Genomic DNA, 12,420 nt, shown 5'->3' on the forward strand with positions numbered 1-12,420 from the left:
TGAAGTATGATAAAAATCCATAACTCTTCTCAGTTCTCACTAAGGATATTTACTTCACTGTATATGACCAAGCTTGCCTTCAGAATGGCTTGGACCTGAGCCCATATCTTAACCTTGTAATCAGGAGAATGATGCCATGCATAAAGACTGACACATGTTGAGTTTACAGCAAGTTACAAGCCTGACGGAAAATAATTTGGACCAGGATATGGACAAAAATAATGTGGAAATCAAAACATTAGAAAACAAGCTCGTATTTGATGCATAATTTCATATTACTTTAGGATGTGTAACAACCAAAGCATGAGATATTTAGATACATTGAATATGTCCTCAGGCTTCTTTACAAGGCATGTAAGTTGAATTTTAATCCTGGCCCACAATTGTCATTAAACAAACAGTTGAATCTCTTAGCTGTCCTAAAGAGTTGTGTTCCTTGTGACTTGATTTCAAGTCAAGGCCATTTTAACATGGAAAGATATTGCATACATCATGAAATATATGGAGATAATGTACAGTATTCAAGCTCAAAAGTCGATAAATAAATATGAAATTGGAGCAGAGCAAACACAGACCTCCAAAACATCAGTGGTGGGACCAGGTGCCATGCAGGAGTGACCAGTCACACCCGTCATGTGCTCCTTGTCATGTTCAGGAAATAAAGGAAAAATCCAATTGTCAATTCAGTGTGTAAATAATGGTCTAACAATTGGTATGAAAAATATCAGTCAGCATTTGACTCAGTGATAAATTGTATTTGCTAATACAAGGTCACTGAATCTACCACAGAACTTATGAAATGATGACTTTAAAGGTGACTGCTGATATTCTTGTTTCATCAACTTGTTTGTCAATAAATAACCTCATTTTGGAAATTGCTCATACATAGAGCATGCTCTTGTGTATCGAATCAACCCAGAGATATAAACTCCATATGCAGATGATGAAGGAATATTGCTGCATAAGTACTATACTTTTCATTGCAGTGAGCTTAAGTTTTAGTTATGAATTTTGTACCATTATATATACTTTCTAACTACTAATGGTAGGTTCTAACTACTAATGGTAGGTTCTTTCAAACAGGAATATTATGTCATATTTGTCATTAAATCTCTCTAATCTACACTTATTACTTGCACTGCATAAAAGCTTAGACACACAAAAAACAAATAGCATGATACTGTTTTGTAAAATAATTTATTTTGAGTTTATGTGTATTCAGAAAGTTAAGTGGAGACTGCCATTGAAACAAATTTGTATTTTTCCCAATTTCCAGGGTTTAAGGAGTTGAGAGAAATAAAAATTTCCACATGCAGTTTTGAAATAAGCTTAATTGTCAGTTTGGAGGTACTAGCTATCCAGTCAATTATAAAGAGTTCTTCAGTTTGATTTGAATAGTGGTTAAAAAATGAGAGACCCCAAACAGAATCATGAGAAAGATGTTCATACACATGACAATAACATAATGACTGATGCTTGTTCCAATCTCCAGCCAGCTGCCATAGTCTCTCACCAGGAAAAAGAAGTTCTGAAAAATACAACAAAATGAAAATTAAATCGATACAATTCAAATGAAAACAAAACCTAGAAAATGAAAGTCAAAATACAGTGGACCTTTTATAATTTTTGTAAGAAAATGTATTTCAGTAAAATATACAGAAAAGAGTGCATTACATTATGGAAAATGATATTGTGGAAATAAAGGCAAAGGACACATATTGACCATACATACATCACTTCTAATCTTGGATTCCTTTGCAAAATGTATTTTGTTTAAAGATAAGGTATCTTTGGACATCATGCTAACTTTAATGTATAGGACACTTCACTCACCAAAGCCATGAAATCGGACATGATCATGACTATCAGAAACAGAGCCCTGTTGGGAATGTGTGTCAGGATTTGGACTGTCCGGAAAGAACACGCCACCAGCACCAAAGGTAGAATGTTCTGAAAATCAAAAATTTCTTTACAAATGTGAATTTTCCAATTCACCATACTGTGAGGCAAGTTTTCAGAGTATATTCTTATATTACATACACATCTATTAAGTTAACATTATTCTTACTTTGAGCATAAGGAGAGCACCCATCATAAATGGATTGAAGACTGTCAGAAAACAGTAAACTGCAGCAGGTTCAAAGCTGTCAAACATGATCAATACATTGTAGTGGGTAATTCTTCAACTTTTCAATAAGTAAAGGTTAAAGAAAAAAAAACAAACAAGAAACATAGATAATCAGAGATTACAGAGCTCACCTCAACAAATGTTGTCTTTAAGTAAGGCAAAGTCACACTGACACAATTACCCAACAAAAAGTGTACATCCAAAAATGCAACATTTATGAAATTTTGATCTGATACTTTGGAATAGACCTAAATAAAAACTTCAAACTAGTTCTTCATCACGAAAATGTGATCAAATCCAGCATCTGAAGCAAGTTTAAGAGCGTGCATCATTTGGGCAAGTTTGGTTTATTTAAGCCTTATAGTTTCTTGGTGATAGACCTGCACCCATAACTTTTTACCTGAAAAAAAATGTAGGTCAGATTCAGCATCTGAAGCCAGCCTGGTAGAATGCAACCTTAGATGTATCATCCATGCAAGTTTGGTCATTAAAGAGCTCATAGTTACTTGGAAATGAATCCTGCATCAAAAACTTCAACCTGTTCACTCGTCCAGAAAATGTAGCTAAGATTCAGCATCCGAAGCAAGTCTGGTAGTATGCATCCTAAGATGTACTATCCATGCAAGTTTGGTCATTATAGGGCTCATTGTATCTTGGAAATGAACCCTGCACCAAAAACTTTAACCTGTTCACTCAACCGGAAAATGTAGCTCTGATTCAGCATCCGAAGCAAGTCTACATCCTTAGATGTATCATCCATGCAAGTTTGGTCAACATAGTGCTTATAGTTACTTGGAAATGAGATCTGCACCAAAAACATTAACCTGTTCACTCAACAGGAAAATGTAGGTCAGATTCAGCATCCAAAGCAAGTCTGGTAGTGTACATCCTTAGATGTATCATCCATGCAAGTTTGGTCAACATAGTGCTTATAGTTACTTGGAAATGAGACCTGCACCAAAAACATTAAGCTGTTCACTCAACAGGAAAATGTAGGTCAGATTCAGCATCCAAAGCAAACCTGGTAATGTGCATCTTTAGATGTACCATCCATGCAAGTTTGGTCAACAGAGGGCTTATAGTTCCTTGGAAATGAGACCTACACCCAAAACTGCACCAAAAATGTTAACCCGCTCCAAAAACATTAACCTGGTCATTCCTTTGCTGAAATTGCAGCATCTGAAACTTTGACTGGTACAATGAAACACATTTGAAGCATCTTTCATGCATGTCTAATCAATATAGGACATACAAGTACTTAAAAAATTAACCTGGGACGCCGACGCCAACACCGACGCCGAGGGTATTACATAAGCTCCCCCAACTTTGTTGAGGTGAGCTAAAAACTGCAGATGCCAATTTACACTTACCTATTAATACTAGCTATATTCCCTGTGCTATAAAAAGCTACAAGTATAAAGAAAATCTAATCCCGATGTCAAGGAACAAAATGGTAACACTAAAGAATCTTCAGCTTAAAAAAAAGCCAATATTTTTATTTCCTTAAAGCTGAACAAGAATATTATCTCTGTCTGCCACATTTCTATCGTCCCCCATGAAATGCAACACTTCCTCAACCACAACATATTTAAAAATCCCTACAAACCAGTTTTTTGATCTTAACCCACGAAAACTTATCCTACAAAAAATGTATGATTTTTTGCAGCACTACAATTTGGTCAAGAATTTCAGAGTGCAAGCAGGTACATTGTATAACAAATGTGAAGGCTATGTATACTCCAGGGCTGACTCTGTGTGGCTATTTATAAGTAGTATTCAGTTTATGAGAATACAATAATTTGCAGAGAGAATTGATTTAGATACACCTGTACTGTAGATAATAAAATTTAACATTAAATTTGATTCTGAATCAGAGAAGGATACATAAAATAAAGATCTGCGTATGTCCTCAGCCACCACATGACGTTCTCCTGAAGGAGGTACTGCAAAATCAGTTGTTAGGAGATTCTGTAAAAAAAAAAAAGTATTTAGTAATGAGAAAACTTATATAGATGTCATGTTCTATTTATGCAGAGATTGTACATGTTAATCAGAATCTTGGTCAATGTTTTTTTAAAGCAATAAAAAAAGCAAACTATATAAAGTTTTTTTTTTGTCTAAAATTATGTGTACTTGGTTATTTCAAAACTTTCGAAAATTAAATATTAAACTAGAACTGTCCAAACGGGACAAAATACCCCCCGCTGGGTTTTTCAGAAGTAGGTTTTTCCATAATAAAGATATGTATCAAACACGAATTATGAAATTTTTCTTCCAGGGACCTTGAACTTCCCCAAATGACCTTGGGTAAAGGTCATGACACACCCTTGGGTCATGGGCAATCTTTGTGTGAAATGAGAACCTACCAAGTTTATCCATAAGAAAGATATGGACCGGACACGAATTATGAAATTTTTCTACCAGTGACCTTGAACTTCCCCAAATGACCTTGGGTCAAGGTCATGACACACCCTTCGGTCATGGGCAATCTTAGTGTGAAATGAAAACCTACCAAGTTTATCCATAAGAAAGATATGGACCGGACACGAATTATGAAATTTTTCTTCCAGTGACCTTGAACTTCCCCAAATGACCTTGGGTCAAGGTCATGACACACCCTTCGGTCATGGGCAATCTTTGTGTGAAATGAGAACCTACCAAGTTTATCCATAAGAAAGATATGGACCGGACACAAATTATGAAATTTTTCTTCCAGTGACCTTGAACTTCCTCAAATGACCTTGGGCCAAGGTCATGACACACCCTTGGGTCAAGGGCAATCTTTGTGTGAAATGAGAACCTACCAAGTTTATCCATAAGAAAGATATGGACCGGACACGAATTATGAAATTTTTCTTCCAGTGACCTTGAACTTCCTCAAATGACCTTGGGTCAAGGTCATGACACACCCTTGGGTCATGGGCAATCTTTGTGTGAAATGAGAACCTACCAAGTTTATCCATAAGAAAGATATGGACCGGACACGAATTATGAAACTTTTCTTCCAGTGACCTTGAACTTCCCCAAATGACCTTGGGTCAAGGTCATGACACACCCTTAGGTCATGAGCAATCTTAGTGTGGAGTAGTAGATTCTAATGTCCCTCTGTAAGAAAGATATGGACCGGACACGATTGCACAGACAGACGGACAGACAGACAGACGGACAGACGGACAGACAGACAGACGGACAAGGTGATTCCTATATACCCCCCCAAACTTTGTTTGCGGGGGGTATAAAAATGTTACTCGTTCTCTTTAAATATAGGTGCATATACACATATTGCATGTACCTTTCCTTTGGTATTATGCACATCTTTCTCCAACTGAATCCACAGATACAATACAACACAGAAACACACAATGAAGAGGCCCTCCTGTCTAAAACAATGTTAAGGAACAATTGTACGTCATGCCATTCATTGCTAAATGAAGAAAGAAAATTAGCAATGAAAATGTGGTCATTTATCCAAATAAATAATGTACAGTACTTGAAGGATACAATAAACTCATCAGGAGGTAAACAGGAAAAAATGCAAAAGCGATGGAGAACAACCGTGGTAACACATGAGTGGGGTTCAACAAGGGGACTAAAATGGAGGAACCTGAAATACAACAAAACATGTCAGTAGTGCAAGTTTTATTCCATTTTTGATACATACCTATACTTCGGGAGGTTTTACTTTGACCACATATTAAATATGACTGTTTCCTCTTTTATTGTTTCTGAGGCAAAGGATTACACACCTAGGATGGTCCAGGAGACCAGCTGGTTGAACCAGTGAAGTCCTTCTTTTCTTTTTATACTGGACGACACTGACCACAGGTTGTAGATGGCAGCAAGAAGTATGGTCAGCTATAATACATTGCATAAACATGTCATTTATCTTAGATATCACAAAGTTCATATAAAAATTACTGAAGAAGATAATCACAAATAAACTTGCAAACATTTTTATTTACATCACTTATACTTGAGTATTGAAACTTGGAATGTACATGGATATACTTGAAGTATATCCCATTTGTTTAAATTTGGAAAAAATAAATTTACCTGCATTAATCTCATTTTGGCACCCTTTGCATCCTTTAGATATACTCTGAAAAATGACAGATATTGCTTATTTTGCTGTATTGAAATTGACATTTTCACTTTTTTTAAACTCTTAAGTTTCTTGCACCTAATTTTCAGCATTTTCAGCCAGGATTATAGGACCCTCCCTCGAAAAACAAAAATGACAAGGACCCTTCTCTAACTCCCTCTCAAATCTGGACTAGTTACACTTAAGAATAGGTTCTAAAAAACATCAAACACTATTTGTGCACTGTTAAAGTGAAATCTGTTCTTCTGCATACCTTGCAATCACAGCACCAATTATAAGGGCTACAACTCCAGCCAAGAGTCTGAAATACAAGAAACAAAACCAATGCTCAAACTATCCTCCATAATACAGTTACATTGGATGCATGACATGAAATCTGCTTCAATTATTGATGGTTAAAAAAAAACATAGTTTTTCCTCCTGCTTACAATGTTTTCATTGAATTAAAACCCTTTTATTTGCCTAATGTAAATACTACTTTCAATAACAATACTACTTTCGGTTTGACTCACACTAAATAGTAGTTACTCTGTCTCCCCACAACAGGAAGTAAAGGAAACACAGACAGCATCAGACAAATCACCAGCCAGGCATACTGTACAAAAGATGTAACCAAGTAATTAAAGTGTACAAAATAATTCAATATATTAAATACATAATATGCAACATTTTTTTTTTTTTGGCAAACTGCTAATGGAAAATCTGCATTCAGCAAATGATAGTTTTGCATATATGCCTTGTACTGTTTCAAGACCCTATACACGAGTTGGAGTTTCTCACAATTCTTGCCAATATTTTTCACAAGTATGTGTTAAACACCAAATCAAAAGTTTTTCTCTTTTCTCCACTTGATTTCATATTTGAATGGTGAGCAGTTAGCATTACAAAATGTACTGAACTGTTATGGATTCTGACCTGATTAGTTGATCTAGATCTGTAAGCCCAGAAAGGCCAGACTCCTATGGCAATAAAACCTACAGAGAAGATTTCCCTGTAGAAGAATCCAGCCACCTGAAAAAAAAAAAAAAACATTTCATTTCAATGAATGTTCTCAAAGATAGAACTAGTTTCTTGCTGTCTGTCACTTTAATATGAAGGAACTTACCACAGCCTCTAGACCCAGTAAACACATGACTACTGTTCCTATTGCAGGTATCCCACTGGTGTTCCATTGCTTGTTGATCGCAGTCACAAATATATGCCACCTAAAACAGAAAATAAAATTCAGAATTTTCTGGTAAAAGGGTGTCTGCCATTACTTTAATTTAAAGTTATTCAAAAGTCCTTGAGGAAAGGAAAAAAGATGACTGACCTCTCTAAAACTAGCATCCATAGTAGAACAGGAACCAGGCAATACAGGTAGTAGGTCCAGGGTAGAGACTGAACTGAAGCAGAAAAAAAGATTGGGTCTCTTCTTTAATACACTGTATCTTGTAGAACACAGATTTGAAAGAAAAAATTTCCAATATGACTTTTGGTCCTATACTGTAATTCTTTCTTAAGAACACACACCAATGAGTAATACTGTAATCACCATGGCAACAGCAGCGGCCAAACCTCGGATAAATGTCCTTGAGAGCAAAAATGGAGAATTCATCTCGTCAAAGAATGTTCTCTTGTTGGAGAAACCCACATGGTCTCTCAAAATCAGTGTCAGGATATAGAATCCCCAGCCCACAAAACCAGCTGTAATACTTAGGCTGTAAAATGATAAAATTAGGGTTGAACAAAAAATAGTCATAGTAATACAGACTTCACATTCACAAGATAGTACACAGAAGTCATTCATATGTATATAAATAGAATGTAAACATCACACAAATGACATTGTTAATTACCCTAGCAGGAATCGGTCATAGTTCTGATAGTATCCTAATCCTCGTAATGCCAGCTGTATCAAATGTTGAGACTCTTCTATCTGTCAAATAAAATGTATGGTTACAATTATATTCAATGTACCTCTGAGTCAATATTAACAGAATTAAAGACAATCAAAAGGTAGAGCATTTAAGGAAAAGAACATAATTTTCTTTTACTTTCTTTTAAAATACATGTACTTACTGCTTCTTCATAAAGACCATCTTTTATCAAATTTCTGATATTTCTGGTATGCAAAACCTTAATAAAAAATATGATAAAAAAAGACCATGAAAATTTTTTTCACGTAAAAATGTGATTTAATATGATGCAATTTGAAAGAAATTGATGTTATATCAATAAGCACATGTTAACAGAGAATGCATGTGTATTTAATTCCTGTACTATACCATACCTGTTTATCATCTGTTAATTCCCTGAAGAAAAAATTATTGATTTATTTTTTTAACATGATTCAATTGAAAATAAATCGTATTTGTAAAATATAAGAACTTTAAAACCTAAAGGGTATTAAGATTTAGATCTTTTTCAAAAAATTAGATAGTGCGGTTACAAAGTTATCTCCCTGTAGCAGAATTTATATATTATGATAAACCTACAGAAATGGTCTGAAAGTTTGAGACAGTGTTGTTCTCTGCTTCTGTTCCATTTTCACCTAAAATAAAAACAGAATCAATTTATATTCAAAGCAGTTATGGTAAAAACTGAACTTTTATAGTGTGCACTTATTAGAATCCTCTGGCTAACTTTTAAATATTTTTGAGATGATGTACTGTACACCAAAACATTTCTGTTCAAAAAGTTATAAGACCATTCAAAATCAACACACCTAAAACAGATTGTAGTCTGTAAATTTTTTATAAAGAACAGTGTTGAGTAGCATATATCCATTAATTTATTTACCTTGAATTGGGCTAAAATTTGCTGAGCATTTGCAAACATGGCTTCTGCTTGATCGGGAAGAGGTATGTCCAAAACCTCTAATGGTAATACACCCTACAAAAACGAAAACTGATATTAAGAATTTCTGTCTTCATGTCAGGCTTAACCACACTGAAGTATACCATAAAAAATTCTGACTGAATTCTTGATAAGTGAAGACTTACAACAGAGTTGACAGGGTAGGCTACTCCAATCAATGCTGCCATCAAGGGAGACAAATCTGCCTGGGGAGAAAAAAGCAACAGATCATGAAATCAAAATAAGGAGACAGTTACAAGTCTTTTTACCATTTCTCTTCTATGGTATAAAGATTTTTTTAGCAATCTTATATTCAAAATAAAGATGAACTTCATACAGGAATAACTGAAACTTGACCTCACTTACATTTTCGAGTTATAACTTCCAGAAAAATTTACATTTTTTTTCTTAACTTGGCAAAGTGTTGTTTTTGGTTTTTTTTTTTCATCATTACATTTTAACATTTGCTTTGTTTTGTTTATGTGTGCATGTTTTTTTTTCTTTAGTGTAAAATTGTGATGTGAATGCAATTTTTTTAAAGTAGCAAAATTCAAAGACAATAGAGCACATAATGAATATTATTGTGATTGGACTGGACCTTTGGACAAATGTTAATGTTAAGCCTTGCAGTGAAACATTTAAATAGCTATAATTTTCTGCTACATTTGAATAATTGTTCCAGTAACTATGTTACATCCTGCATAGAAACATACCTGTTGTACATCAGATCTCTTCAAATGATCTAGCTTCCATTCTACCAAAAAGTGATTTGAAAAAATTATTATTAATTTTTCATACTCTAAATATCCTTTTAATATGCAATAACAATAATAACATTATAAATATTGGAGGGAAAGAATATTATATAGACATTTATTACTTTTTGAGAATCCATCTTCATTAGGCTTTGATTTATGATCTGGTGCCCGAGGACCCCGAATCCCTGCCCCCCAGGCCACCAGGGGGGTGAGGGTCTCTGAAGGATGACCCGCTCCATGAGATCCCCAGTCTGTCATCCCGTGGTCAGCGGTCATAATATAGGCTGTTCTGTTGTCATGGTGATAGAATTCTTCAAAAAGCTGACTTATTTCCTGTATCCCAGAATCCACTGCTGCTATGTTCAGTAAGTATTCCCTACAAGCAGTTCTCAATGTTACATTTCCTGGTGAAGAGGAGAAATATTATCTGAGTGAAATTTTCTCAAGAACTCATCAATTAGACAATTTGTTTAATTTACCAAATTAACCAATATTTTTGTAGTCATTTGTCTATTCTATCTAGTCTTAATTTGCATTTACTTACTGTGAGAATGGTTTATGAGAGTGGCCATTTGTATCAATGCCCAACAAATGAAGGAAGAAAACAATCTTGTCTTTTTGAAGCTTTTTCATCAGAGCAGGGTCCTTGTTTGCCTCAAGGAGGAATATCTGTGCAAGAAAACATCATCTGTTGTATTGTCTTTTAGAGAATAAGTACCCCACTAGTAACTGTGCTCTGTAAAGATATTTTTTATTTGAACATTACAAAACTTTCATGAATGAGAATCCTTTTTAAACTTACCTTGACCTTATCAAATACCCAGGTGTCAAGTTTGGAAGCATCAGCTGCAGCAAAGTCCTCATGCTCTGAAGGGTAGTAGTCCATAAATACATGGTCCCCAGAGGCTCCTGAAGAGAGGAAACAAATTAAAACTTTTCTTTAGTTACTTTGTTGGATTTTTGATACAAAACAAACAAGTTGCAACATACAGATACATAGATAAGGAGAATGCTATCCCTGTGTATCCCCCATTCTTTTGACTTTAGTTAACATAATAAATTATTGACAAATTTATTCAATATCACAGAATAATGTCGGTAAATGGCTTACCTTTGGAAAACATGGGAAGAATGTCTGGGCTTCCCCAAGACCAGGTGTACTGGCTTTCATTGAAAACTGAATCAAACTCAACAGGATTCTCCTTCCATCCTAACAAAGTTGTCAAGGAAATAAGAAACAGATTTATTCATGTCACAACTTGCATTAACTGTTCTACTGAATCTTTGAATTTTGATTAAATTCATTATATTCATACACCAAACACATATAAATCTTAAAAGTCACTTTAAAGAAATTATAATGTATAAATTAAGTACTTATGACACTTAATCATGTTTCCTAAACCTTTTGCTACAGCACTGACATCTTCATAGAAGCCTGCTATTAGAGCCACATGACCTGGGCGTGACTCTGTGGGAACTCTAGTATGGGACACACCCCACACTCCTTTATTCTCAATAACAGACCTAAAACAAAACTGATGATACATGTTTCTGTTCCTTCTTTTACTAAAGTTAATATTAAGATATATAAAATTAATTTGAAACAGTCATTCTTGTTACCATCCTGTATTTGTCCTTCAAATCATAAAATGCATGTTAATTAGGCTAAATTTTGAACACTGATAAAAATATGAATAAGTGCATATAAAATTAAGGTACCTGAAAAAAGGTGCTACAAATTTGCCATTCTCTAAGGGCTCGTAAAACTTGTCAGCTCTAAGTCCATCAGCCACAAAGAGGATGAGACGCTTCGCCGGAGGATTGGAGCTGGAGGTAAAGGGAGTCATCCCATGTACTAACGGTGAGGTGAAATAGATGTCAAAAATAGAGTAGAAGAAAATCAGATGAACCGTCACTCCAAACACAACTAACTGCCACGTCCTCATGTTGAAAAGCAGCCTATGGTAAATAAATTACTAAATTTAACAAAAACTAAATTTTACAGTGTAAGCCACAGGCACTTGTTTCAGAAATATTTTTAACTCAATTATTTCCGAAACAAGTGCCTGTGGTAGAAGCTGATAAGTAAACATCAAAGTTCTGATGAAACTTTATTCATCTGCATTTTTTCAACAGACCAAATATTCTATCAACTTTGAATAATGTATTTTCTTAAATATACACTTAATGAATTTCATTACTTTCTGATTCATTGGATCTGCATCTGTGCAATAAAAACTCCTAAATGATTTCCGTGTAAATTCGAGTTAAAGACGTGAATCGCCTTGACAAATCGTTCGTTTCTTATTCGTAGTAATTTTTTTAAAGCAATAAAAAGCAATATTATCGATTTTCTTTCACGGCTAAAACAAAAACAAAATTGATTAACTAGTTATCAGCTAGTTGGGAGCAAAAAAAATATTTTTTACATTTGAATCTTCTAAATTAATTTAAAGAAATATACGAATAATTTTGGTACTACTTACCCAAAATCTTCACGCCGCGAAATTGTAAACAAAAAATTATTTTCAAAATATTTTGAGTTTATACCCTATTTTACTCGACATTTCCTCTGGATTTTTTCCAAAGAG

General features: G+C 34.5%; 1 protein-coding gene across 3 annotated transcripts; it reads right to left on the bottom strand.

Moving 5' to 3' along the window:
• Positions 1 to 1,180: 1,180 nt before the first annotated feature.
• Positions 1,181 to 12,392, bottom strand: LOC134229562 (GPI ethanolamine phosphate transferase 1-like). 3 transcript variants are annotated; one of them, XM_062711309.1, is made up of 29 exons: positions 12,316 to 12,392; positions 11,549 to 11,788; positions 11,232 to 11,353; positions 10,938 to 11,036; positions 10,629 to 10,735; positions 10,371 to 10,495; positions 9,949 to 10,202; positions 9,782 to 9,822; positions 9,215 to 9,274; positions 9,012 to 9,104; positions 8,708 to 8,763; positions 8,503 to 8,524; positions 8,292 to 8,348; positions 8,069 to 8,148; positions 7,743 to 7,930; positions 7,543 to 7,615; positions 7,336 to 7,435; positions 7,146 to 7,241; positions 6,743 to 6,825; positions 6,484 to 6,531; positions 6,182 to 6,227; positions 5,875 to 5,983; positions 5,630 to 5,732; positions 5,421 to 5,508; positions 4,013 to 4,096; positions 3,499 to 3,554; positions 2,069 to 2,144; positions 1,834 to 1,950; positions 1,181 to 1,528 (listed from the first exon to the last, which is right to left on the bottom strand). In XM_062711309.1, exons 2-29 carry the CDS (start codon positions 11,773 to 11,775, stop codon positions 1,367 to 1,369), a joined length of 2,772 nt encoding a protein of 923 aa, XP_062567293.1. In that variant the 5' UTR covers positions 11,776 to 11,788; positions 12,316 to 12,392; the 3' UTR covers positions 1,181 to 1,366. The 3 variants fall into 3 exon arrangements, with proteins under 3 accessions (XP_062567293.1, XP_062567292.1, XP_062567294.1); XM_062711308.1 differs by having other exon boundaries at positions 8,069 to 8,144; positions 8,288 to 8,348; XM_062711310.1 differs by lacking the exon at positions 12,316 to 12,392 and adding an exon at positions 12,031 to 12,123.
• Between the last annotated feature and the right edge of the window lie 28 nt (positions 12,393 to 12,420).

Source organism: Saccostrea cucullata, unplaced genomic scaffold (genome assembly GCF_032062105.1).
Source record: "Saccostrea cucullata isolate Sc308-1 unplaced genomic scaffold, CSIRO_AGI_Scuc_v1 ctg36, whole genome shotgun sequence".
Lineage (NCBI taxonomy): Eukaryota > Metazoa > Mollusca > Bivalvia > Ostreida > Ostreidae > Saccostrea > Saccostrea cuccullata.

Excerpts from the sequence above, each read along its gene's own strand:
- LOC134229562 (XM_062711309.1), bottom strand. The coding sequence starts at position 11,775 with ATGAGGACGTGGCAGTTAGTTGTGTTTGGAGTGACGGTTCATCTGATT. Across the intron at positions 9,105-9,214 it reads CCTACCCTGTCAACTCTGTT|GGTGTATTACCATTAGAGGT; the intron begins GTAAGTCTTCAC and ends TCGTTTTTGTAG. Across the intron at positions 8,349-8,502 it reads AATTAACAGATGATAAACAG|GTTTTGCATACCAGAAATAT; the intron begins GTATGGTATAGT and ends TTTTTTATTAAG.